Genomic DNA, 26,219 nt, shown 5'->3' on the forward strand with positions numbered 1-26,219 from the left:
GTTCCTCAATCAACCGGCGTGATGGTGGCGGTAGTCGTTACCACCTAGTCGAAAAATCCAAGCAAGCCTCTAGAATAAGCAACAGAATATTCTGCATACTATCCGTCTTCACCCTCGAATTCCTATTAGTGTATGTCAGACGACAGTCACCACAGGGTCGATTATTTAATTTTGTCACTATTCGGAATGATTGACGATGACTAATATACGCGACCTCACAATTATTCTATGAGTTGGTTATAATCATCGTTCCAAACCTTTATAAAGGATGTGGTTTCTTTTTATTAAAACCTCGAGGTATCATTGGAACGGTTTTTTATGATCTTAGTTATAACTAAACGCAAATAGACACTATTGTCCCTTTTTATATGATTTAACAACACTAAAATAATCAGTAGGCAAGATATTGGTATATTAGTAGTTTCGTGTTGGTGTCTATGAATAAAGGGCATCCCATCGGCAGATTAGTTTGCGTTTCTGTACGCTTTAGGGATGATAGTATTCCAACCCACCCAATAATATACTGTCCAGTTTTACCGTTGATAGTAGTCATATATTATACAATTATGTAGTTTGAGGCGTGATATATTAATATTTACTGAAAATATCAGAAATGCCACCCCCAAAACAAATGAATTCTGTTAACCATTATTATTATATCCTTTTTTTCTTTTTCAATTTCTGATTTGCCATTTCCTGACGGCATTCTGGGCAATACCATTGGCCCTTTGGAGGTTCCTCCAAATTTACACACCCATAGTGGAACCACTCGTATTTACAGTTAGGGCCATCGCATGCAACCATTTCACCATATGAAACACTTTGACAAAAACAGTACAGTTGTTTGTCGTCTTCCTCCTGCTGGTTAATAGAAAACAGCTCATCGTTGAAGTCTTGCAAATCATCAGCAAAGTGAGCTCCATTTGCACTAGTATTATCCTCCGAAATTAAATCCCCCGATATTGGTTCACGTTGTATCGATCTTCCACGTTCCTTCTTTATCTTCTTTCTCAAAGATGAAGAAGCTGATGAAGATCCAGTGGTAACAGCACGTTTGCGTCTTTCCAATGAAGTCCCCGAAGATAAAACAGAACTTTCCCTAGAAAGCTCGTTCGCTAGATCCAATCCATCATCATCTAGTTGCGCCAACAGTCCATCTTCTTCTAAAGCTTCAATGTTAGCTTTAACTCTCTTCAAATGCTTCGTTACCATATATAGGAGAGTATTGGCTATAGTACATTTTTCCATCTGCAACTGATAACTCTGATCAAGATCTTCCCGGATCCGCTCATAGAGTTCACCTTCCCTAGGATTTTCAACCAAAGATCCATTCTGCTTAATAAACTTATGGATTTGAGAATCTTTAATCAAGTACTTCTTTTTGACATCATAAAATTCCAAATCAGACGCCCGTATCTCCTCTAATAGAAACCTAAATTCGGACTTTAAGTTTGACACATCCAATGTAGCTTGTTCCAGAGCACTGGAAGGGTCCTGCGGCCGCTCACTACTCATTTGTACGTAGATATTGGCTTTCAGATATCTGCATTCAGTGTTTGATGTGATGATGTTATCTTTCTGTAGCAAGCCAGAACGGAGAAGTGAGAAACGGGGTTTTTTCATTTCGAAGCGCTGTCAGCAAAGTCTGGCGCCGAAATCATAAAAGCAAAACCGTTGGAAAAGGGAAGGAAGAGCAGAACGGTACAAGTTGAGGCTACTGTTGAGTCATCTCGTGTGTGTATATTGAATCTCTTGGTCAATCAGAGGCTGGTGTTTTTTCTTAACCTAGCCTCGAACTCAAAGCAATTTGTTTTCAGTATATATAAATAAATTAACGATTTGGAAATTTCCTCGAGTCCCATTAGAACATATCGGAAGTATATCAAACCAAGCCTCGATTAATACGCAAAAGTTTCAACATCATAATTATAGAATATGGGGTTAGCTTTGCTTCCTTTAAAATTCCTTGCAGGAAAGGCATTTAAAGGATATAAAATTGACATGGAAGATCCGTACTTTGAAGAAGTACAGTTGGAAAAGAAATCATTTTGGGGCGGTAGTACCAAGCTGGTTAAACGTAAAGTGAAGAGGGCCATACCAAATTATATACCGGAACATGACCGGGGTATCCTCCAGCATTTGAAAAAACAGGCATATGGATTGGATATGCTATTCGATGTGTGCGGGGTACGCTTTGGATGGTTGGGAGTTATCGGCTTACTTCCTGTCGTTGGCGACGTTATAGGTATTCTTTTATCCATCATAGTATGGAAAAAAGCCAATACAGTTCAAGATGGTCTGCCATTGAAAACAAATATGGGGTTTTTCTTGAATATAGCTTTTGACTTTGTATTGGGATTAATTCCAATTGTCGGCGCTGTCATTTCCATTGCCTACAAAGCCAACTCTAGGAATGTTCTTCTACTTCAAAAACATTTGGACAAAAAATACAAGGCTAAGTAATAGCTAATATATATTAAGGGGATATTGTAAATATATTATGAAGTTTAGTTCTCATTTACCTTTCTTAGAGTTATGTACTTGATGCACGTTTCGTTTCTACATTTGTTGTATTCACCAATGGAATTTAATTTACTGTACAATTTAGATTTCTAGCCTCCCAGTTTCTGGCAGATAAAAATACAACAAAAGACATCTAGAAAACGTCAGGAAGCTTTTCAATTACATAAGAATGCCCACCAACACTCAGCAACGGAATACCTGGCACCTTTCTAATTCTCTGCTTTAGTCCCGCATCGTTCGTCGCTACTATGTAACACTTATGCTGAAGTACACGATTAACCAGACAGTCATCAGCATACGTGCCCCTATGAGAACAAGTCAGTCTCTTTATTCTTGGATCCCGTGCTAATTTTAAGGCAATCCTATATTTCGGCCCAAGCTTTTCTAATTCCGCCATCACACAATCAGTAATCAATGGAACACATTTTGCGAGCAAGCAATCCATCATTCCTCGCACTATATCTATCTTCTTCTGAATCGAAAAATTGATGAAATTAGTATCGATCAAAACTTGATAAGGTGGTTTAATAGCTTGGTTGTATTGGAAAAATAATGCACTGGATACTTGTGGAACATGCTTGGTTAATTCTGGATCTTCCTTTTTTGATTCCTTCTCTGCATTTGCCTTTATTCTAGCGTCATTCTTAGCATTTATAGTACGCTTCACTAATGCAAATTTTCTTGTTTTCTTGGCTCTACCCATTGCTAGCTCTTTGTATATTCCTCTCTAAAATACTTATAACCTCAAATGTCCTATATTCCTTTCTGCCTTGCGACCAGTTATTAGTCTTCAAGTAATACTTTTATCTCATCGCTAGTTCAAATTTTCCATATGGTATTGATAAAAAAGAAATCCGAGAATATCTCCTTCTAGAGAAACATTGCATTTAAATCCGCAAGCTACATATGGTAGACTATATATTCTGATTGTAAAAAAAGAAGGTTGGTGGCTAATCTAGACCAAGGATGGGTTGTATGATTTAGACTACTCAAGTTACGACTTAGTACCTTCTGTCGTTATTGTACATGTTCTTTTGACCATTTTTTATTCGTTGTATGGCAACAAAAAAGACGTCAAAGACAGGATTCGAACCTGCGAAGGTAAAACCCAATGCCTAACAACGCTTTCGATAGATCGAATAGCAGGGCACCGCCTTAACCGCTCGGCCACTTTGACCGACAATTTATTGGGTCTACTCCCGAATATTTACAACATAGAGAACAGTATGGTTGGCGTGTGTGTCGTAAAATCAAAAGAGCATCCCGATAGTTATGATAGTCAGGCTAAGGAGCATGTTGATAGTCACGATAACAAGACAAAGAAGCAGCGAATCAGAGTCGTTAGGAGACTATGAAGATGATAACCATTGTATAACAGCGAATCAGAGTTGTTAGAAGTGTCAAGATAACCACTGAGCTGTTATCGGCTAGGAATCTGCATAGCAAGTAAGCAAGAGAGCTTAAGTAGGACAACAGAAACTATATAAGAAGACCCAAACTAGCTAGATTAGATTAGATATAGGTCCAGCTAGATCCCCAGAGGGTAGTTGAGCCAGATTAGAGACTATATAAACAGTAACTGATCATCAACCGAAGTATTAGCTGGCACGTGACCTCAAACTAGCGGTCCCCGACAGATGTCGTACAATCACAAGAACATCTCAATAGTTACGATAAGCAGCCAAAAACAGAGGATTAGGGCTGTCAGAAGACTATGAGGATGATAACTATTGTGAAGCAGCGAATCAGAGTTGTTAGACGATTATAAGAATGTTAGATATTATCAGGTGAGTTTTTAATATATTGACATTTAAACTGACTTTTTAATATATTATGTATTTATTAACATTAAACTAAACAATAACACTTATGCTTTAAAAGTATTATATTTGTCATGATAGTTTTAGTGTTTTTTATATATAGAGATCTTGAGACATTAGGGAGGCAAGGTAAAAAGAAGCAGCTGAGCGCGGTACTAGAGACTGCGGAAAGTAGTAAGCTACGTATATTTTGTTAATTATAGTTAATAATTCTAAATGACGCAACCTCCCAGATTGATACTTCCAGTGTCCCATTGGCTGTATATCTACCAGATAGATGAAAGTCGGATATGTGACGCTAAGTCTTCAATGCTGGTAGCACGTGATTACATCACTGACATTAGGAACTCTTATTCCAGGTTGTCAGGTACTTGCAATATTTTCCTTACTTCAACGTGGACACGCTCTCGTGTTCGAGAAGGTTATAGTTGACAAATATTAAATTACCATCACCTAAAGGGTGGTTCTAAACAAATGTACATAGGGATTTATTTATTGTAGAACATATTGATGAAAACTAGGCTTATACTAGATGGCAGTATGAGTTTACAAGCCTTGTTGAGCTCTTCTACGATCACGCTCTTCAGCAATAGAGAGCTTGATACCCTTACCCTTTGGCAAAGAGATCCATGGTCTACCTTGCTCACCAATGACAAAAACGTTGTTCAATCTGGTAACAAAAGTGTTCTCCAAGGAGTCCTTGATGTGGACCAAGTCAAAACCACCTTCGTGTCTTTCTCTATGGGTAATAACACCAATACGACCCAAGTTACGACCACCAGTAACATAAACCAACTTACCAGTGTCGAACTTAATGAAATCAGTGATCTTACCAGTGGCCAAATCGACCTTAACAGTGTCATTGACCTTGACATTTGGATCTGGGTATCTGATAGTTCTACCGTCGTGAGTAACAACGTATGGAACACCCTTATTACCTAACTGAACCTTCTTGACCTTTCCCAACTTGTAAGCAGCTTCTTCATCGGTGATACGGTGGACAGCAAATCTACCTTTAACATCATAGACCAATCTAAAATTCTCGTTGGTAGCCTCTAAGCTGATAACATCCATAAAACCAGTTGGATAAGTGGTGTCAGTTCTGACCTTGCCGTCAACCTTGACGTGACGTTGCATCAAAATAGCCTTGACTTCACGGCCATTCAAAGCGTACTTTAATCTGTTTCTCAAGAAAACAATCAATGGCAATGATTCACGCAACTTGTGTGGACCCTGGGATGGTCTTGGAGCGTAACATCCAGACAACTTGTCCAACAACCAGTGGTGTGGAGCTGCCAATCTCTTTAAATGCTTCTTTCTGCAAGTATAAAAACGTTAGTAAAACAATCCTTATCTGTGATGTCTCATGATCTGTTGTACATGTCGATATGATATACGTGCTACTCTCCAAAATATGCCATATTATCCTAACCCATAGTAATAACTCATACACATTATAATAGAAGCAATGCATTTATCATGGGACAACAATTTATTTCAAAAAATCCTCAAGTTCTTCCGGTGATGCTTGAACGTCTTAACGACAAAACCTCATGAGCCTAATCTAAATGGGTCTCTCCCAACTGTTAACATACGGTCCTCTAGCCATCTTTGCTTATTGGATGATATCAGTAGTCTTCAGCTATTTGTGCGAACGTCGCTAGTTATTCTGAAATATCATAACTTGTGAAGAGTCTACCGAAACCGACGTTAGGTTGTGGGCGTGGGCTTGCAGCCTGTCCGACGCCAGGCTAGAGATTCCCTTGGGAGACGTTTGCGGTGCAGCTGCGGTGGGCCGCCGCCAGGCGGGTTGGCCCACGCGAGCTAGGCTGAGAAGCTCAGCATCCTTAAACTGTATCTTCCGCTAGGGAGAAGCACCGAGCTCGGCCTGCGAAAAGTAGCCCAGTACCAGCATCCAGCCTTCAACACGCGGGAAGAAAATGAACCAAATCTCGGATGCATGGGTGTAAGTATTAAACAACATGTATGGGTGTACAGTCCTACAAAATTACAGCTCAGCAGTTCGAGGCAGTTTTACGGTGTTTGATGCTAAGCAGCTTTACACATTATATAAGTCCACAGTTAAGTGAGAGAGATCTGAATGCAAACGTTCTCGTCCTAGCACTACATGCATGGAAAGTGCGTTACATAGTAGCATAGATAGCAATTGGATTCGAGCTCTGACAGGAGAAATCTTACAATAATAATTCAGAGAACAGGGTCAAGAGAATTTGTTCTTTTGGGCCAGTATCAGAATTCCTTTCGTGGGTAGTTTTTTTGAGGGGAACCAGTACGACAATTTAGGTGATATAGGTTAGGAAGGTACCAAAAATTCGCTAGAGATTTATACAGCAATTAATATAAATGCATCTAGCTGATGTGTCTCGTGCATTATATGTCCTTTGCTTCTTTAGGGTTTCAGTTGCGTCTCAACTATTTGTTCCATTTTCTTTCAATATATATGAGTTACGACATTACAGAGAAGAAGTAAGACAATTATTTTATTCTGCATATGACAGTTATTTGAAATATGGGTATCCGTATGATGAGGTAAAGCCGATCTCTTGTGAACCTAAAACAAGGAACTTTGATGACCCTGATGACTTAATGACGAATGATGTACTGGGGAATTTCACGACGACTTTAATAGATTCCTTGACTACAATAGCTGTTATGGGTGATGTTGAGAGGTTTGCGGAGGGTATTGAACTGATTAATAAGGCAATTCCTGATGATTTTGCAATCGATTCAACTATTCAAGTTTTTGAAACCACTATACGGTTAGTTGGAGGTCTTATATCTGCCCACTTGTACGCCACGGATCCGACTAAGAAAGTGTTTTTAGGCTCCAGTTACGACGGTAATTTGCTTTCCAAGGCTAAAAACCTAGCTGATAGATTACTTCCTGCTTATTTAACGCACACTGGGTTACCAGTTCCAAGGATTAATTTGATGGATCAATTTAACAAGATTGATTACAACCTAGTCAGAGAGAATAACGCAGCGGCTGCTGCTTCTCCAATGTTAGAATTTACGATGCTATCCTACCTCACTCATGATGATAAGTATAAACAGATGGCAACTTTTGCATTCAATAAAACTTGGTCGTTAAGGAGTTCATTGAATTTGCTCCCAATGTCGTTCAACCCTGACTCAGGGGAGATCTATCATCCTATGACAGGAATCGGCGCTTCGATTGACTCGTTTTACGAATATGCTCTCAAAGGATATATTTTGTTCAATGACTTAAATTTGTACCAGATTTGGGCAGAATCTTACCATGCATTATCAATTCATGCTAAGGCTGATTGGTTCTTTTACAATGTCCACACGGATTCAGGAGATATGCTTACACCTTGGATCGACTCTTTAAGCGCTTTTTTTCCTAGCATTGAGGTCCTAGATGGTCACATTGAGGATGCAGAATTGAAAAACATGATGTTCTTGAAATTATGGAATACTTATGGCTGCATCCCAGAAAGATGGATGTTCACTCTACCTACTAGGGGGGAGTACAAAAACACCGTTAATGACACTGTACAATTGGAATGGTATCCTTTACGACCTGAATTCATCGAATCGACGTATTCCCTCTACAGAGTAACAAAGGATCCCTTTTACCTGAATGTGGGTTGGAATATACTGCAAGCATTGAAAACCAGATTTAATCACAAATGTGGATTTGGCGGAATACAAAATGTCATCACAGGCGAACCACAAGACAGAATGGAATCCTTTGTTTTAGGGGAAACCTTGAAATACCTATATCTACTCTTTGATGAGAAAAACGAATTGCATGTTCAACAAAGAAGTAATCAAATATTTACAACCGAAGCTCACCCACTATGGGTAACTGCTAAGATGAAATCCAAATACGAAAAGAATAAGTACTTCGTTGATGAGGTTTACTTAAAAAACTTAGAGAATGTTGAAAGCCTGGCTTTTGGAAAGAACAATGCTGAGAACTCGTTTCAAGAAAGAGTCATGGGACTTATTCGTTCTACCTTGAAAGGAGAATATGCCGAAGATGAAATAAACAAGGAAATTGCAGCAACATTGGATGCCATCGGCCATGATACTGTCACCGAGGCCGATAGAACGTGTCCTAACCACCAGTTTACAAAGGATTCTGAATTCTACCATTCGCGTCTGTTAAGCGACTTCCCAAAGCTCTTTGAAGCGGACTACCGCTATGAAAATACGCTGATCAAACCATCCTATATGGCAAACAGTTCTTCGATGGAAATTAACCCCGAATTTTACTTCCATTGGTACAAACCCGCATCTTCTAAATCACAGCTGGCTGCTGAAACCATGCCCCTCGAGTTTGTTCTCGACAGCGCACACAGACGTAAATTACCCCTAAGACCATCGAAAAACGCGAACAGGTATTACTTCCCATCTCTCAGGGGCTCGAAGCTACGAGTAGAACTCTTAGCACCCGATATCGTAAACTCATTCGGTGAGTACCCGCATCCATCTTTGTTCTCCAGCTTATCCTTACCGCCCAACATCCGAACCGATGCTGCCTGTTGCAAAAATAAACAAAAATCAAAACAGACCCCTCCATCCCTGAACTATTGCTGTTGACTGCGATCGACGGTCAGGTGTTCCCCAAGAATTCTATTTTCATTACAGACTACGACGACTTGTTCGGACCCCAGTTTGAAAATTTGAAAGGCATCCTAGATTACAACGACAGGGGACAATTGCTCATGAACGGCATTCCCGTCCATAACCTCTATTTGGGATAGTAAATACAAAATTGACTATCAAAAAATTCATATTCTATGTAAATGAATCACCCCCACCGCCTCATCTGGGCTACGTAACTACGAGGGAAGGCTCAACCAACGAAACAAAACAAAAGTAAAACAGCCACCGTCTAATTAATTCAATAGAACCACAAAAATATCTATATACTCCCCATCCCCATCCGATCACACCTACTCTAGGAGAACGCCTCAGAAGGAGGCATCTGTGTTTTGCACGCTTCCAGCTCCAGCCACTTGAGGGCAGGCAAGCAGGCAGACAGGCGTAGGGCAGTGCGGGACAGCCCCCATTGTCTTTTACTGGGCATGGTACCTTCGTCCGAAGCGACCAATCCTCGAGATTATTTCCAATTTAAATTTCTTTTTCTATTCTTCTTAGTGCATTAAGGATCTGCTGAAGTACTCCTTAGAGAGAACCCTCCTCGAAAAAGAATAATCGTTTCTTTTGAATAATTGATTAGAAGAATTATTAGTATCAACACAGTGCATTTGACATATTTTTTTCGAAAGAGGTCTGTTGTAGAATTCAGGACTGTCTAATATAGATTGAAAGTGTATCAGAAGCATCTGGGCATCAATACAGCAGGGAGTTGTTAGAATTATTTGATCTAGTTTTTGGTCTTTATTATATTATAGTATAATAGACATACAGGTAGACGTGGAAGACGTCTTTGTATCATATTTCTCTGGCCTTCCACAATAAGTGGGCGATTTAGAAGGCCAATTTAATTATTTCGCGTATTTGCCCCTTCCCCTTCTCTCCTTCAGCTTTGTTAGCAGGGGCATCTAGTTGATTTGGAGGTGTTTTCAGATAGGTTGGACGATCGAGTTTCTTTTGAAGATGATGAACTTCTTCTCGAAGAGTCAGCCACAGGCTCGTGATCAACAAGATAGACCGACGTCGACGACCAACGGGTTCTTCCCGAGCTTTACCACGCATACAGCCACACCGACAACAGCTTTGAGTGAGAATTCGTATGCCATGGGTACTACGGGGTTGCATTCAGGTAGCCAGGAGGATGTGTTAACTCATATGAAGGCTATGAATCGGCAGGATTCTTATTATCAAGGGCATTACCGTGAGGGTCAACAGCTGCACCAGCACGGGCACCAGCACCAGGAGTACCAGCGTCAGCGTCAGTTTAGTCAGCCTGAGCTGCAAACGTTTTCGCAGTCAACAGCTGTTTCTGTACATACATCCCCTGTATCACAAATACAGTCCCCTTCTTCCAAGGCCCCGTCTGCTCCTGTCACTACCTCAGAGCTAACTGATACCGCAGCCCCCGAAACAGGCATTCCTCGTGGGAAATTAAAAGTTACGATTATTCAGGCGAGGGGCTTGTTGACATGTTCTGACCAAACTCAGCCATATGTGGTGTGCACATACGAGAGCTCTGAGTTTATTTCGAATGGTCCCGAGTCGATGGACAACAGGCCCATTTCGAATAACTCCGGTAGCGCTAACATGATGCCATCGATAAATGAGAAGAATATCAGAACGCTATACACTAGACAGTCATCTTCCCAGCTAGATAAATTGGCTGCTCGTCACAGTATGAATACAACAGCCTCTAACCCCGTATGGCACCATGAAACAACATTTGATGTGCTAGGAGCACACTCTGAACTGGATATCTCTGTTTATGATGCTGTACACGACGACATGTTCCTGGGTCAAGTTCGACTACGCCCCAATACTCATTCGTCGCACGCAACACACAACCAATGGTCCAAGCTACAAAGTCGCACAGTGGGCGAAAGTGTTTCAGGTGAAATACTGGTTAAGTGGGAGTATTCTCATACTAAGAAGAGGCATTGTGGTCCACAAGATTTTGAAGTTTTACGGTTACTAGGTAAAGGCACTTTTGGTCAAGTTTACCAGGTTAGGAAGAAGGATACTAAAAGGATTTATGCCATGAAGGTCTTATCCAAAAAGGTCATTATTAAAAAGAATGAAATAGCACATACAATTGGTGAAAGAAATATTCTTGTACGCACAGCTTCCAAATCTTGTCCCTTTATTGTGGGTTTAAAATTCTCCTTCCAAACCCCTGCAGACCTATATTTAGTCACCGACTTTATGGGCGGCGGCGAATTATTTTGGCACTTGCAAAAAGAAGGAAGGTTTACCGAGGATCGTGCAAAGTTCTACATTGCAGAGCTAGTTCTAGCTTTAGAATATTTGCACGATAATGATATAGTCTACAGAGATTTGAAACCAGAAAATATTCTATTAGATGCCAATGGAAACATAGCACTCTGCGATTTTGGCCTCTCTAAAGCTGATCTCAAGGATCGCACTAATACATTTTGTGGAACAACGGAGTATTTGGCCCCTGAACTATTGCTAGATGAAACAGGTTACACAAAAATGGTCGACTTTTGGTCTTTGGGCGTGCTGATATTCGAAATGTGCTGTGGATGGTCCCCGTTCTTTGCTGATGACAACCAGAAAATGTATCAAAAGATCGCTTTTGGAAAGGTTAAATTTCCTCGTGATGTCTTGTCTCCGGAAGGAAGATCATTCGTTAAAGGGTTGTTGAATAGAAACCCGAAACACAGGCTGGGTGCCATAGACGACGGCAGGGAACTTAAAGCCCATCCATTCTTTAACGATATAGACTTGGAGGCATTGGGACAAAAGAAGATCCCACCTCCCTTCAAACCTCACCTCACATCGGAAATAGACACTTCCAACTTTGATCCAGAATTCACCCAAACGTCAACATCCTTCATGAATAAACAACCCATCGCAGCCACCCCTCTATCGCCGGCTATGCAGGCAAAATTCGCAGGTTTCACGTTCGTCGACGAGTCGACCATCGAAGAACACAACAACACAGCCTATAACAGTCGCAAGTTTTTGCAAAACTCCTACTTTATGGAACCTGGCTCGTTCATCCCAGGTAACCCAAATATGCCTCCCGATGAGGACGTCATCGACGATGGGGACGACGAAACCATGGATATGATCGACAAAAATAACAACGACAACATGCAATCAGTCTACAACGATCACCACATGGATGACGATTTTGTGAGCGGTCGCTTCGAAATCTGACCGGAAGTGCTTAATGCTTTAATAATCCAATGCAATTGCAAAAAACAACTCATCCCCGCCTGCTCCGTCTGTCCCCCGCACCTCCGCCCGCCCAATCCCGCCTGTTCACTCCCTTTTTATCCCACTCTCTACAAAGTACTACAACCAAAATCACCCTATTTTTTATTATCTTTTATTACGTTATTATCATCATGAGTATCATTGTTTTTATAATTGTTATACTGTAGTTTCCCTATCGTTGTTATCCTTTATCGTATCTATTTATAGCATCCTTCCAGCTCCCCCGTCATCTATATATCAATTGCAGAAACAATTCCATGCATAAAACAGATTTTTGATTTTTCAGACCTAACAAATCTACTGACGTGTTATGTAATGTATGTAACCTTCAATTATCCCAACAACTGACGTATATAACTACTTGTACTTTATCTCCTCGGAGACTAACCTACAGCCCTGCCTACCGCGACTACGACGCCGACTGCGATTGCGATTGCGACTACACTACTACTACTACATCACCACCACCACCACCACTACCCCTACTGTCTCATAGCTTCGAAAATATAATCCTATTTTTTTAACTGCTCGCGGTAACCAGCGTAGTTAAGCCAGCTTAACACACCTGTATTCCCTGCTTCACCCTCATAACCCATAGTCACCCGTAAATTTCCCATGCAATTGTCGTATCTGCGGATTCATATTCTGCCATTCTATACCAACCATTAGCAATGTGATTCTGCAGCAATTTACGTATATACTTCTAAGCCATTCATCCATACACCTCTATACGTACAGTACGACTGTAAGCGGTGGAAGAAGGGCACACTGACAACGCTGGAAGCTGATTTGCATGAATTACTTTAATGTAGAGTACTGATGGAATTGGATTTTCCTCGAGAAAACGCATATAACAATTAGGTCTCTGGATAGAGGAGCTAAATCATTAAGAGAGGGTATTATTGTATGGGGAAAGAATTTTGCAGGAGGAGTAGAGGGATATATAAATATATTCATAAAAAGGACGGCTTTATCAGAGAAATTTGAGGTGACAAGGTAAGGTGGTAGAGTAGTAGTGCAGATCACAAGTATATCTTTCGGTTTCGGATTCGGTACAGGATTATTATAACAGTAGGACACAGAGAAAGAGCTAGTTAGCAGGGTGTAAGTAGTACGGGAAAGACAAAAAAGACGTGATGGGTGAGATTCATGAGGAGTTGGATTTGATGAATACGCCGGAGTTAACAAGCCGGAAGAAGTTGTTGGGGGAGGAGAAGGCTCCTAGTGCTCGTGGGAATGGGACCAGGGCCGCGTATAACGATTTTGTGCGTAAGCTGTTTGCGATATTGGAGTCTGGGGAGTATACTAATATTATTTCGTGGACCAAGGATGGGAATAGCTTTGTTGTAGTGGATACAAATGAGTTTACGACGAATATTTTACCAAAGCATTTTAAGCATTCGAACTTTTCGAGTTTTGTCCGTCAATTGAACAAGTATGATTTTCATAAGGTTAAAAGAACACCTGAGGAGAGACAGAATTCCGACTATGGCAAACATAGTTGGGAGTTTCAGCACCCGAAGTTCAGAAGGAGTGACGAGGCGGCATTGGATCGGATTAAGAGGAAAACGGTTACTCAGAAGAAGGTTTCTCTGACTGAAAATGTGTTATCGGGGCATCAGCGGGCCAATGGCGGAAGTGCATCTGGCTTGCTAACAACTGCGGCAGACTTCAATGCAACGACGAATATTGTGCTCAGTAATACTGTCAACAAGACTAAGTTTAATCAGCTAAAGAAGCGCGTCGAAAATGTGGAACTTTATAACCAACAATTAAAAGTAGACAATAACAACATGAAAATTGAGCTCCAGAAACTGAGCTCAAAATACGATGCGATGCTAGATAGTTTTCTGACCCTTAAATCCTTTAATGATACCATGATGGGGAATTTCAATCTGTTGGTTTCAAACCTTGGCCCCCAGGGAATTAAAATACCGCATGGCTTAAATAGTGTTGGCTATTCGTCTCCACAGATATCAAAGCACCCTTCACCAACGAATAGTCATGTTCAAAGCCAAGCCTCTCCTCTAGCTGGTGTTTCTTCTGCTACAAACATACCTGTATCGTCCACAACTCCTCCGAAGCCTGAGCTTGACTCGAGCACCGTTCTCCGTCCTGGTTTCTGTGTTTTACTTGTTGAAGATGACTCAGTCTGCATTCAACTGTGTTCCAAATTTTTGAGAAAATACGGTTGTTCTGTAGAAGTTGTAACTGACGGGTTATCTGCCATTGAGACAGTTGAAAAATTCCAATATGACCTTGTATTGATGGACATAGTAATGCCTAATTTAGACGGGGCTACTGCTACATCTGTGATCAGAAGCTTTGACAATCAAACGCCTATAATCGCCATGACCGGAAATATCGAAGATCAGGATTTGGTTACATATTTACAACATGGTATGAACGATATATTGGCGAAACCATTTACGAAAGACGATCTCCATTCTATGCTAATTAGATATCTAAAAGATAGAGTACCGTTAGCTGAACAGAATTCATCTACTGCGCAGCCGCGCCCGCAGGATACAAGCCAGCCGTCAATTTTGAAAGAGAATCAGCCTGAGAGGATACAAGGACAAGACTTGATCGATGAAGAGCCATTGTTAAAAAAACACCGAGCATAGATAGATAAGATTCCATGCTTTAAAACATACACTCCTGTTTTATTGTAATTGCATAGGTTGGCCCCATGAATCGGCTTGATGCTCTACTTACAAATCCATGAAAATGAAAACTGTTGGGAAAAAGTTTTATTTATTAGTTCAATATGAACTTTTTATAATTAAAACACACGGTAATACATACAGTTGAGATATATTGTATTATTGCTATTGCCATTTCATTCTTCAACAGCTGCAATAACTTTGTTGTCAAACCTGACAGATGGTCTCCTACTATGAATACCCGTTTGGGATGGCACTTCAAGATCAAATTCTTTACCATTTTCTAAGAGTTCCTGTACACTAGGTTTAGAAACCTTCATTGATGACTTCCTTCTATGTTTCATATACGATGGTGTTCCTGATGTTGTCTCCTGCTCTTGAGTACGTTTTCCGCTAACCTTCAGAAGCTCTTTTTTACAGCGGCGACAGTTACAAAGAAATCCCCAGTTCACACAGAGTTCACGTCTTCGTGAGTTAACATCATGTAAAGGATTCACATAAGTTGTAAGAAGTTCTTCTCCAGCGGCAATGTCCTTTCTAGCGAAAGCCTTGATACCATGTTTGTCGAATTCGAAATATGTATTTGGTTCACAGCTGTGGTTAATATGACTGAAGAGTGGGTAGATCTGACCGTTAATTTGGTTAAGATTAAACCTACCAATGTCACATAAAAAAGCTTCCAGGTCAAAGTTATTGTCATCTTGCAAATGTGGAAATGCCTCACAGAGTAGGTAGAAGCCTTCTTCCCACATTGCCGAGGACGAAATCGTTGTTATGATATCGACGCCTGAATCAAGAGTACCCCCTATGTTAGTTGACTCAGCAGCTTCAAGCCTGATCCTTTGACTTATCTTAGCAAGTGAGTTAAATTGCTCATCTATTATGGCCCCTTGATCTGATAAATTCTGCCTTGCGTATATCATGCCAACAGCATACGCACTGTACCAAGTGTTTTCCTTACAGAATTGTTCAAATTTCAGCCAGTTTTGAGAGTTGCAGATTTTGTTCTTCGACATCGGGTGTTTCAAATAGGAATGGGTAGTATCTATTGTCTTACATTTCTTCGAACACCATACTATTGTACAATTATCACAATCTAAATTATGCATAATGTAATAATGACAGCTTTGGTTGAGCGAAGTCCCACAAGTGCCACATGCCTTTGAAAGTTGCATCAAGGTATACTTCTCAAGGGGTGCTATAAATGTCAATGGCTCTTCCTCATGGAGGATTAGTTCTCCTTTCGCTATTTTCACTTTTGTGCACAACGCTTTCCCCTTTTCACTGTGAGTAATCTGAATTTTACTGGGCAACTTCTCAGAAGCCCCAGGTGTATAACTTGATATAATTCTCTCATGATATGTGAAGTGAGTTGGCTTATCACTAACATAAAGGTTATGATTTTTCAAAACCTGTTTTAAATAGTCCTTCGAAATGGACCATAACGGATTTTTTGACTTTAACTTAATATATAATTTGTCTAGCTGTAGCTCTTCAGGTTCAGGTTCCTGTCTCCAAAGTAAGGCGACATTGTCACATATATCAGTATCAGAGGGAGTTAAGACCTGGTGATTTGCGGTCTCATCCACATTTGAATCATTCAATGATAGCGTTGCTAACTTCAAACTAGCTGGATACATCTATACCTTTTATGTTTTCCAGGATCCGGATAAAACTTGATTCTGCTATTGGTAGGATAATCTATGGAATTCTGGGAAATGGGCCACACCGCCGAACAGCAAAAGAAATAGGGTTTTTACGGAACAAGATCTTAATTCTTCAAAAGCACTTACACGGACCAATACAAAGTGTTAGAATGAAACTCCACAACCCCATGATTGGTAGTAAATTAGCTACATTAATCTTCAAGAGGACTTTATTTGCCGAGAGGCAGTTTGTGGTAAAGAACCCGAAGCCCTCCAGGAAGTATATTGGCTACGGTATCTTTGGTGCTGCGTTTGGCCTGGGTTGGTTTGCGACACAGCACATGTCGTATAGTGATGTGATAGCATCCTGTATGTTCGATAAGTTACCAGCAGATGATGAGAAGGTTAAGAATTATCAGGCCATGTTGTTGCATCGTGCCAATAACTTGCCAATTACAAAGCAGCTGGTTGAAAACGGCTATATTCAAGTATACCCGGAAACAACAGACATCCTGCTTAACAAAACATTGAGAGTTCCTGGTGGAATATCTATCGACCCACTCTACTTCTATAATCCGAAGTTAAAATCAACAGTTGGTGTTTATCATGTGGGTATGAAGTTAACGGGCTACCCATTTCTAATCCACGGGGGTATTTTGGCAACTTTGTTAAGTGATATAATGAAGGAAGCCGTTAAATTTACCTTTTCATCAAATGCTCAAATGATGGATAATTTGGACGTTGCCTACAAGTTCCCAACGTTTGCAAACCAGTTTGTTATTGTAAGAACTACGGAAATAGAGCAACATGGCAAAACTGTCAAACTGAAATCAACAATTTTAGATCAAAGCGGCGAGCGTACCTTGGTAAACGGCAAGGGAGCTTTCTCTCTGAAATAAAATTTCAATAGGATCATTATTATATGTTCTATTTATTTATGTACATATATGTTTTGTCTTGAGGGCTTGACAAGAAAACCAATTTATTTATTACTTGCAGCTTATAGCCTACGAATCCAATGCAAAGAGCCATCCCCACAGGCAATGGCGTCCATAGGCTCGTCGTGAGTTTCCATTGGCAAACCAATCACAATCTGTTGCTTGAGCGCAAGACCAACCAATAGGGGTACCTTATGATTGTAGTGCAAACACCTATGTACATAGTCGTCATAAAACCCAGCACCATGGCCTATTCGACCCCCATTCGAAAGATCAAATGCAACGCCAGGAATTAAAAGAACTTCAATATCAGCCGGTGGTAAGGGTGGCAATCCATCATCTGGTGGCTCCCGTAATCCATACTTCCCCGAGGGTTTCAGATCCTCCACTTGCTCCATGGAATGTACTTCATGAAAGGTAAGATGCGGATGTGATACTTTATTGCCCACCAATGGCACTTGCCCTGTAATCTTTGTTGAAGTACATCGTGGAAGATAGACAGATTTTTTCAATGCAAATATTCTTCTCAAGATAAAACCTGTCTGCGCTTCTGCAACATCCATATTAACATAGCATCCAAATACGTTGTATTTCATAATTATAGGCTCAAGAGCCTGTAACAGTTGTCTCGATTGTAATTGAAGTTCATTTTGAGGAATTGCCCTAAGCACAACTTTTGTTTGAGCTCTTAAGACTTGTTTGGTCATTTGAATTATCTTTCTCCCTTATAATAGTAGTATATAATACACTTCAGCTCTGCGCTTACCATGGAGATCCTCCAACAGAGTTAAAAATTAAAATACGTTTATCATTCAACACTCTATCCACAGTAAGTTCTGTGATTAGCCGATTAAATATAGATGTATATCCTTATCAATATATTATACTACACACCACCAAGGCTTACAGGTGCCTGCCTGCCTAGTTCTAACCGTCCCCACTGGCAAACTTTGTTGAATCTAATATTTTTCGCACATTTATAAGTATGACTCCAATTTACAAAACTAAGTGGGTGGGGTTATAAATTGACAAAACTTTTCTTTTTTGATCAAATAAATAGGATATTAATTTGTTCGTCAGTCACAGAAACCTAGCTATGTTGAAATTGCTTGCTCGCTATTCAGTTAATCGACCAAGATATATTGCGATGAGCGCTTCGTTAGATAGCTCGAGGTTGAAACTAACCAAGGTTGCAAAGCCCTCCACTCCCACACCACCAGATTTGTTGCAGTTCGGTAAAACCTTTACTGATCATATGATCACGATAGAATGGACGAGTGAGGAAGGCTGGGGTATTCCAGAACTCAAACCGTATGGCAATCTATCATTGAGCCCTGCTGCATCTGTCTTTCATTATGCTTTCGAATTGTTTGAAGGAATGAAGGCGTATAGAACTTCCGATAACAAGATTACTTTATTTCGGCCGGACAAGAACATGGCGAGGATGAATAGATCTGCTTCAAGGATCTGTTTACCCAATTTTGATTCTGAGGAATTAATCACATTGATTGGTAAAATGATTGAACAAGACAGGCATTTGGTTCCTAACAAGCGGGGGTATTCTTTATATATCAGGCCGGTTATGATTGGAACGACAAGTTCTCTTGGTATAGCCCCTCCTGATAAGGCGCTATTGTATGTCATTGCGTCGCCAGTTGGACCCTACTATAAGACAGGGTTTAAGAGTGTTTCTTTAGAAGCTACTGATTATGCTACTAGAGCGTGGCCAGGCGGTGCAGGTAATAGTAAGCTAGGGTCTAACTATGCCCCTTGCATTCTACATCAGTTGCAAGCTGCTAAACGTGGCTTTCAACAGAACTTGTGGCTTTTTGGACCTGAGAAATATATTACTGAAGTCGGCTCCATGAATGCCTTCTTTATATTTAAAGATTCTGCGACTAATAAGAAAGAGTTGGTAACTGCTCCATTGGATGGCACAATTTTAGACGGTGTTACGAGAGACTCAATCTTGATTTTGGCTCGTGAGAGATTGGACCCTAATGAATGGACTATATCAGAAAGACTGTTCACCATTACAGAAGTCGTTGAGAGAGCCGCTAAAGGAGAGTTAGTCGAGGCTTTTGGTTCTGGAACTGCTGCAATTGTGTCCCCAATTAAGGAAATTGGATGGAATAATGAATTGATTAAAGTTCCGCTCTTGCCAGGGGAAGAAAGTGGCCCCTTTACAAAAGAAGTCTCTAAATGGATCAGTGATATTCAGTATGGTGTGGTCGAGTATAAGGATTGGGTTCGTGTAGTTGCCACACTTGACTGATTACCTCAGATATAAAGGAAACTTAACATTTTAAATTCTTTATCAGCCAGCAGTCCTGAGTTTTGCGGGCCAAAAATCTTGCAATCGATTGTCTCAATATTGTGTAGAAGTGATTTACTTTTTTTGCAACTTAAATACGCTTTTCAGAACGTAAAGCATCGTACTCTCTGTAAGAGTGACATATTAGATATATATATTACGATTAGTATATCTTATAATTACAATATTACAGAAATCTTGAACATTGATGTTCCAGTTGACTAAAGAGTAGTTAGATATAGATATAATGAGTCTAGGTATACCTGTGGAAAAAATACCCGATTTTTTTTACAAAGTCAGAGATATGATTTACTTAAGATGATAGAACAATAAAACTTGAGATATTTGAACCATAATGTATAATAAAAGTGCACAAGTTTCCCCAGATTCGTGGCCACTAAAACCCAAAAAAGTGAGTCATTATAGTTTTGATTAACCGTTAAGAAGAAATAGTATACATATATGGAACTCATAATATTAAATACAGCAGGTTTAAACAAAGTATAAATGAGGTGTCCTGCAGAATAGTATGCTCTAATTCGTTACCGACAAAATCTCCTAAGTTATTTCCAAGTGTTCACGACTTGGGTGCATTTCACGACTCAAGGACTAAAAAAAGCGGCCAAGCTGACGCACTAGAAGATAGCGCAGCCAAACTTGGGAATTTATTGCGCTTATGTTATATACGATACTTGGCGGAAGAACAAAAGGATACTTAGAAGAGAAAATAACCAGAATTTGTATGAAGTTTCTAATTTTACTGGTGAGTAGGAGAACGCTCCATGGTTTGTTGATGTTGTTGAATTTGCTGATTTTGAATTATGGAATCCACATCCGTTAAGTCAATCTCTGCATCATATCTGTGCTTTGGTATTGCCCAACCATACGTTCGCAAATAGTCATTCCAATTTTGATAGTAAGATTCGCTATCTGCTTCCACTACCTCCATATAGGCAAACATGCAAAATAATATTGGCACAACGTAATCCATTATATATAAACGGTTAAGTTTTCTTTCGTTGCTACTATTCATTAAGAACCACTACCGTGAAACTTATGATGGTTTCTTGAGTATATATATATATATGTCTATCTATCTATCTGTAACTTTAAGCATCTTATTGGCGTAGTAATTGTCTCGTGATAAAAAACCTTTTTTCGTATAAGTCGTGGACCAGATTATTTAATTATCTCCTGATACTTTCGTTATTGTAAAGGAATAGCTATATATGTGAAAAATACGCTTCCGATCCAATAGAGAGCCTGATAATCATGTTGGCTGACTGCACCCTAAACTTTTAAACCCAAAATATATATCATACACTATCAAAAACTGCAAAGTTAATGAGTCGACTATGCTTCGTAACTTATATAACGTACTTTTTGATGACCTTTTAGTGTATAACCATTTCTACAGGGAATATAGGAAACATATCAGAATATCTAAATATCTGATTCACCAACCCGAGATGTTTATACAACTTATCATTTGAACTAAGGGGTAATGAATATCAGATTGATAGTTGCGCAGTGTACGATATATATCCCGTATCAAGTTACGTACTACGTTATCGAAGATCTTCAACAGTCATGAACAATAGATTACCTGGTGGACTGTATGATATTTATTCTCGGATTACAGTTCTATTTTGGTATCGTACACGTTAAACTTTGAAAATAAGTATAATGGTTCAAGATAGTAGCATTCCACCTCACATAAATGATTACCAGTATAATTCTAGATATAAAAAAGTTTATGAGACTAGCTAACTAGTTAAATCATTAAAACTGCTTAAGTCACACTATTCATAAGAAATACTATTTGTTAAAAAAATACGAGAGGCCATCAGCCCTTAAAATATCAACTTTCTAGGAAGGATAATATGTTTTGTCATTTAGGTATTTCAAGTCTTCAACAGGTCTCTCTCCATGGGGTGTGATTCGAAACGCATGTCTAGAAACGGGCTCATCCCAGTCAATCACCGCAGAATGGTGGGCTCTACGGTTGTCCCAAACAGTCACGGTTCCAGGCTCCCATCTGGCCCTTAACTGTAAGTCCTGTGTATTTTCCACAAGATCATATAAGAATTTTAACAATAAGTCTGATTCTGGTTGCTTCAACTCCAAGATCTTCCTTGAGAACATTCTGTTGACAAACAAGGTCTTCTTTTTCAGGACTGGATGCACCCGGACAAGAGGGTGTATGTGGAAGACCGGCTCTCTCCTCTGAATGCCACCTTGCCTAGATGAATTTTCGGCTTGTTCCTTAGAACTATGAACTACATGCAACTGACTCAGATATTCCTGTAAAGATGGTGATAATCTGTTGAAGGCTTCAAGAGAATCACTGAACAACGTGTCACCACCGCCCTCGGGCCCCTCCAAAACAGAAAAAAAAGTATAAGAAGGAGGTTGCAATTCGTAGGAAACATCTGTGTGAAATCTGATAGAGGAGTGGCTATCCCTGAACACTCGATCAAACTCCTGGCGATCTGGTCTTCTAAATGTGATGTGCAGATGAGGATATTTTTCCGGTGCCCCTGACGTCTGGTGGATGTGCAGCTTACCAAAGTGCTCGCCAAACCTCATTGCGTACTCTGGCCCTCTCGAAGCAAAGTCCTGATCTCTGAAGACAACTACGCCTCTCTGGGCAACAAGTAGCGCGAGCTCATCCCTGCCCGCATTGTTCAGCTCGGTGAGCTGAACCCCTCTGAGCTCAGTACCAAACTTAGGTGTTATCTTTGATATAGATAACTTCTCGTTATTCTTAAACAAATTGGGGAACTCTGGGTCTGCCCTTATACCGGGATCATAGTATTCATGGAATGTTAGGGGAGGGAACTTCTGGTATGGATCCCATGTTGGTAAAAATTCGGGGAATTTGGACTTCTTTACATATTTTTCGGAAAGTTTCAGAACGCCTTCTTCGCTGATCTCATCCTGCCCACGATAAAAGTGCGTATCAAAATCCCCATGGATATCTGCTTTTGCTGTCGCGGTTACTTTGGTAACCTCATACTGTACTGGCATTGGGAACGCCTGTCTTTCAACTTTAAAGATCCGTCATTGACAATTTCTCAAGAAGTATCATCCTTATGTACCAATACAAAAGTCAAGGTGACTTTGACCGATGTTACCCACAGTATTTGTCTTCCATCAAGAAGTCCACAGTTCGTTATGTTATAAAACGATCCATGAGACACAGAGAATCACTTTGTCTCGTGGATGTCTCGGTAGTCATAATTCAGGGTCTATTATGGATAATAAGAAGCAAGAAAGATTACTTTTTGCAGCTCGCCTCAAGGAATGTTAATCTATTGTGTAAAAAGGAAGATGACAGAACAATACCGTGCTATCTTGCCAGACGCCACAAGAAGACGCAGGCCGAAGTCTTAATCGCGGATAAACTTACTAGCAGTTTGGTATAAAGGAGGTTGACTTGTGAGAATATTAGCATTCAAAGTATACTTAAAATGTCGCTGAGAGCGTAAACCATGAATGACACTGACTTCAAGGAATCAGAAACCACGGGAGTTGCTAGCGTTACGGATAGTGATGTATACTCTGACTCATGTTCGAACCCTTTTGCGGATCCATACGTTGCTGAACATTACCGGAAAGTTTATGAAGATTCGAAGTATGAATGCCGTGAAGCTTTTGAGCCTGATTTAAAGTGGTCTAAAGAGGAGGAGAAGAAGTTGGTTCGGAAGCTGGACTGGAGGGTGGCACTGACAGCATGTGTTTTATTCGGAGGGCTTCAAATTGACCGAGGAAATCTAAGCCAAGCCGTAGCGGACAACATGCTGGAAGACCTGGGCATGGACACTAATAAATACAACCTTGGTAATCAGCTTTTCTATATTTTCTTTCTTCTTGCAGAGATCCCATCGCAACTGATTTCAAAGAAGTTGGGACCAGATATTTTCATCCCCATCCAAATGGTTTCATGGAGTGTTGTTGCGATGGCGCAGTGTGCCATCCGCAACGAATACGGTTACTACATAACTCGAGCACTCATTGGAATGTTAGAAGGCGGCTTTATTGCCGACCTTGTTTTATGGCTTTCTTACTTTTACACCTCTACAGAGCTGCCTATCAGACTGTCCTTTTTCTGGACCACCATGTCTCTGGTGCAGGTGATAACCTCGCTGTTGGCCTTTGTAATACTCAGGCTGAGAGGCGTTGCAGGCATGACTGGCTGGCAATGGCTGTTTTTGCTCGAAGGCTTTGTAACTTTGTTGATTGGCCTTGCTGGATTTTATCTGATGGTTCCGTCCGCTGTGCAAACACGGAATAAGCTGCATCCAAAAGGCTGGTTTACCCCTAGAGAGGAGCTGGTAGTCGTGAATAGAGTCCTACGGGATGATCCCAGCAAAGGCGACATGAACAATAGGCAGGCTTTAACTCCTAAATTAATACTGAAGGCCCTTTGCGATTACGACTTGTGGCCAATATATGTGATAGGATCTGTGCATTATATCCCAAATGATACTGTGACGCCATATCTGACGCGTACTTTAAAGTCTCTGGGGTTTTCAAAGTTTAACGTCCAGTTATTGTGTATTCCGACGAGCGTATTATTCATTGTATTGCTGTTACTGATTACATGGGTATCGGAACGTATCAACGAAAGAGCATTGCTGGGGTTAATACCAAGTATTTGGAGCGCCGTGTTACTGGGAATGATGCGTTGGTGGCCTGGGTCGATGGTCGAAGCATGGCCAACCTTTGTCCTAGCGACATTGTTGCTTGGTGCACCGTATATACATGCGATATGTGTGGCATGGGCTTCGAAGAATTCGAATTCTATTAGGACCAGGGCAATCTCAGCAGCGGTCTATAATATGTTTGTTCAGTTGGGAACAATTAACGCGAACCAAATATACCGAGAAGACGACTTACCACTTTATCACAGGGGTAACGAACAACTATTTTGGCTCTCGGTAGCAAATATCCCAATGTTTATTTTTATAAAGTTGTATTACATTTGGAGAAACAAGAAAAGGGATAAACTTTGGAATAAAATGACAGTGGAGGAACAACAAAACTATATTTTGCATACAGAGGATGAAGGCAATAAACGATTGGACTTTAGATTCGTGCATTAAGCAAAGAATCAGGTTTTTGGAGGAGGTTGCGTAGATCTGGAAGCCTATTTATAACCTATATAAGCATATAGTATATCCATGATAAAGAATAGTTATTTATGAATGCAAATGCAGGCGGGAACATCACAGTGTAAGGATACACAAGCAGGCTCGGCGGGTGACAGAATGATATATATAGATGGCAAGGGAATCAGGATCGAGCGAATGGGGTGTTGATGGGTGTGTCGAAGCAGGGAAGTAAATGTAACAAGTAGGAAAGAAACCTGAAGGCAGCTTTGTAGTAGGCAACTCTGAAGGAGGTGAACATTGTGAAGTTTTCGAGCTAGTAGATGGGAGTTATAAATTTATTTTTATTAATTTTAGTAGAAGTGAAAGTGAATTTTTAGTTCAAAAAAGGAGAGTGGATCGATAGAAGGGTGGTCTTAAATGAATATTGCAGATCGCGGAGCAGATGTTTTAGCATGGAACCAGATGACTAGTAATCGTATGAGGTGCACGGAGGCACATATATTTGGATCGTTTTAAAAAGTGAACTTGGCTGGGGTGTACACTAGCGATACATTACAATAGATGTTACTTAGCGCAGTTTGTCATGTCAAATGACAAAAGTAGGCTTTACATCAAGAAGTAGTGAACAGCATGTCTTTACGAAGTAATCATACTAGACTTGTAGAACGTAGTCCTACCAATATGCTCAGGATTTGAATTATCACAAGATAATAAGAATTATCACAAGATAATAAGAATTATCACAAGATAATAAGAATTATCACAAGATAATAAGAATTATCACTTTGTCCCTCATTATATAGGCCGGGATTTATAATAGAATAATAGTGTAATAGCTTTATAAATTTACTTTACGAATCAAAAGTTATTTTGTAACGTGAAAAGGTTTAATGTTTCTGATAATGGATCACGTGGCAATAGCGCGAACAAGAAAATCTGTCAGCGGAGCGACGGGAGGGAGCGGAGCAGTGTACGGTGGGTCTGGAGGGCAGGGCAGCGTATGGTCCAGGAGGTCACGTGGATCTGGCGGGCGACGGGAGGGAGCGGTTTCAGGCAGCGTACGGGTCTCTCAGGGAACAGTGTATGGTTGAGGTCACGTGGATGTATCTGGCGGGGGACGGGAGGGAGCGGTTTCAGGCAAGCGTACGGTGGGTCTGGAGGTCACGTGGGATCTGGCGAGTGGGTCTTGAGAAGTGGTTTCAGGCAGCGTCGGGTCTCTCAGCGGAGCAGTGTACGGTCTCTCAGGGAGCAGTGTATGGTCTTGAGGTCACGTGGGATCTGGCGAGAGGGTCTTGAGAGCGG

General features: G+C 40.5%; 12 protein-coding genes, 1 non-coding gene and 1 further gene across 13 annotated transcripts, besides 1 other annotated feature; 7 read left to right on the plus strand and 7 right to left on the minus strand.

The window, feature by feature from the left end:
- Positions 1 to 654: 654 nt before the first annotated feature.
- Positions 655 to 1,623, minus strand: YNG2 (histone acetyltransferase YNG2; the record flags this gene model as incomplete). The annotated part of the gene is made up of 1 exon (XM_003648055.1): positions 655 to 1,623. One exon carries the CDS (start codon positions 1,621 to 1,623, stop codon positions 655 to 657), a length of 969 nt encoding a protein of 322 aa, XP_003648103.1.
- A 312-nt stretch (positions 1,624 to 1,935) lies between these two features.
- Ecym_7468 (DUF4112 domain-containing protein) lies at positions 1,936 to 2,463 on the plus strand (the record flags this gene model as incomplete). The annotated part of the gene is made up of 1 exon (XM_003648056.1): positions 1,936 to 2,463. The coding sequence occupies one exon, from the start codon at positions 1,936 to 1,938 to the stop codon at positions 2,461 to 2,463; it is 528 nt and encodes a 175-aa protein (XP_003648104.1).
- Positions 2,464 to 2,656: 193 nt separating this feature from the next.
- On the minus strand, positions 2,657 to 3,226 carry FCF1 (rRNA-processing protein FCF1; the record flags this gene model as incomplete). The annotated part of the gene is made up of 1 exon (XM_003648057.1): positions 2,657 to 3,226. The coding sequence occupies one exon, from the start codon at positions 3,224 to 3,226 to the stop codon at positions 2,657 to 2,659; it is 570 nt and encodes a 189-aa protein (XP_003648105.1).
- A 369-nt stretch (positions 3,227 to 3,595) lies between these two features.
- Ecym_7470 lies at positions 3,596 to 3,700 on the minus strand. The gene is made up of 2 exons: positions 3,664 to 3,700; positions 3,596 to 3,640 (listed from the first exon to the last, which is right to left on the minus strand). It is a non-coding gene; the product is annotated as a tRNA-Ser (tRNA).
- A 198-nt stretch (positions 3,701 to 3,898) lies between these two features.
- Positions 3,899 to 4,137: a sequence feature (soloLTR-fragment).
- Positions 4,138 to 4,889: 752 nt separating this feature from the next.
- On the minus strand, positions 4,890 to 5,952 carry RPS4B (40S ribosomal protein eS4; the record flags this gene model as incomplete). Its single annotated transcript, XM_003648058.1, has 2 exons — positions 4,890 to 5,661; positions 5,939 to 5,952. 2 exons carry the CDS (start codon positions 5,950 to 5,952, stop codon positions 4,890 to 4,892), a joined length of 786 nt encoding a protein of 261 aa, XP_003648106.1.
- A 755-nt stretch (positions 5,953 to 6,707) lies between these two features.
- Ecym_7472 lies at positions 6,708 to 9,097 on the plus strand (the record flags this gene model as incomplete).
- Positions 9,098 to 9,956: 859 nt separating this feature from the next.
- SCH9 (serine/threonine protein kinase SCH9) lies at positions 9,957 to 12,176 on the plus strand (the record flags this gene model as incomplete). Its single annotated transcript, XM_003648059.1, has 1 exon — positions 9,957 to 12,176. The coding sequence occupies one exon, from the start codon at positions 9,957 to 9,959 to the stop codon at positions 12,174 to 12,176; it is 2,220 nt and encodes a 739-aa protein (XP_003648107.1).
- Positions 12,177 to 13,372: 1,196 nt separating this feature from the next.
- Positions 13,373 to 14,863, plus strand: Ecym_7474 (kinase-regulated stress-responsive transcription factor SKN7; the record flags this gene model as incomplete). The annotated part of the gene is made up of 1 exon (XM_003648060.1): positions 13,373 to 14,863. The coding sequence occupies one exon, from the start codon at positions 13,373 to 13,375 to the stop codon at positions 14,861 to 14,863; it is 1,491 nt and encodes a 496-aa protein (XP_003648108.1).
- A 215-nt stretch (positions 14,864 to 15,078) lies between these two features.
- On the minus strand, positions 15,079 to 16,542 carry SET5 (S-adenosylmethionine-dependent methyltransferase; the record flags this gene model as incomplete). Its single annotated transcript, XM_003648061.1, has 1 exon — positions 15,079 to 16,542. One exon carries the CDS (start codon positions 16,540 to 16,542, stop codon positions 15,079 to 15,081), a length of 1,464 nt encoding a protein of 487 aa, XP_003648109.1.
- A 176-nt stretch (positions 16,543 to 16,718) lies between these two features.
- On the plus strand, positions 16,719 to 17,447 carry FMP10 (Fmp10p; the record flags this gene model as incomplete). The annotated part of the gene is made up of 1 exon (XM_003648062.1): positions 16,719 to 17,447. One exon carries the CDS (start codon positions 16,719 to 16,721, stop codon positions 17,445 to 17,447), a length of 729 nt encoding a protein of 242 aa, XP_003648110.1.
- Positions 17,448 to 17,548: 101 nt separating this feature from the next.
- FAU1 (5-formyltetrahydrofolate cyclo-ligase) lies at positions 17,549 to 18,193 on the minus strand (the record flags this gene model as incomplete). The annotated part of the gene is made up of 1 exon (XM_003648063.1): positions 17,549 to 18,193. One exon carries the CDS (start codon positions 18,191 to 18,193, stop codon positions 17,549 to 17,551), a length of 645 nt encoding a protein of 214 aa, XP_003648111.1.
- Positions 18,194 to 18,582: 389 nt separating this feature from the next.
- Ecym_7478 (uncharacterized protein) lies at positions 18,583 to 19,761 on the plus strand (the record flags this gene model as incomplete). The annotated part of the gene is made up of 1 exon (XM_003648064.1): positions 18,583 to 19,761. One exon carries the CDS (start codon positions 18,583 to 18,585, stop codon positions 19,759 to 19,761), a length of 1,179 nt encoding a protein of 392 aa, XP_003648112.1.
- Positions 19,762 to 21,669: 1,908 nt separating this feature from the next.
- Positions 21,670 to 22,830, minus strand: JLP1 (sulfonate dioxygenase; the record flags this gene model as incomplete). Its single annotated transcript, XM_003648065.1, has 1 exon — positions 21,670 to 22,830. The coding sequence occupies one exon, from the start codon at positions 22,828 to 22,830 to the stop codon at positions 21,670 to 21,672; it is 1,161 nt and encodes a 386-aa protein (XP_003648113.1).
- Positions 22,831 to 23,294: 464 nt separating this feature from the next.
- Positions 23,295 to 24,908, plus strand: Ecym_7480 (uncharacterized protein; the record flags this gene model as incomplete). The annotated part of the gene is made up of 1 exon (XM_003648066.1): positions 23,295 to 24,908. One exon carries the CDS (start codon positions 23,295 to 23,297, stop codon positions 24,906 to 24,908), a length of 1,614 nt encoding a protein of 537 aa, XP_003648114.1.
- Positions 24,909 to 26,219: the final 1,311 nt, after the last annotated feature.

Source organism: Eremothecium cymbalariae, chromosome 7 (genome assembly GCF_000235365.1).
Source record: "Eremothecium cymbalariae DBVPG#7215 chromosome 7, complete sequence".
In the NCBI taxonomy this organism is placed as follows: domain Eukaryota; kingdom Fungi; phylum Ascomycota; class Saccharomycetes; order Saccharomycetales; family Saccharomycetaceae; genus Eremothecium; species Eremothecium cymbalariae.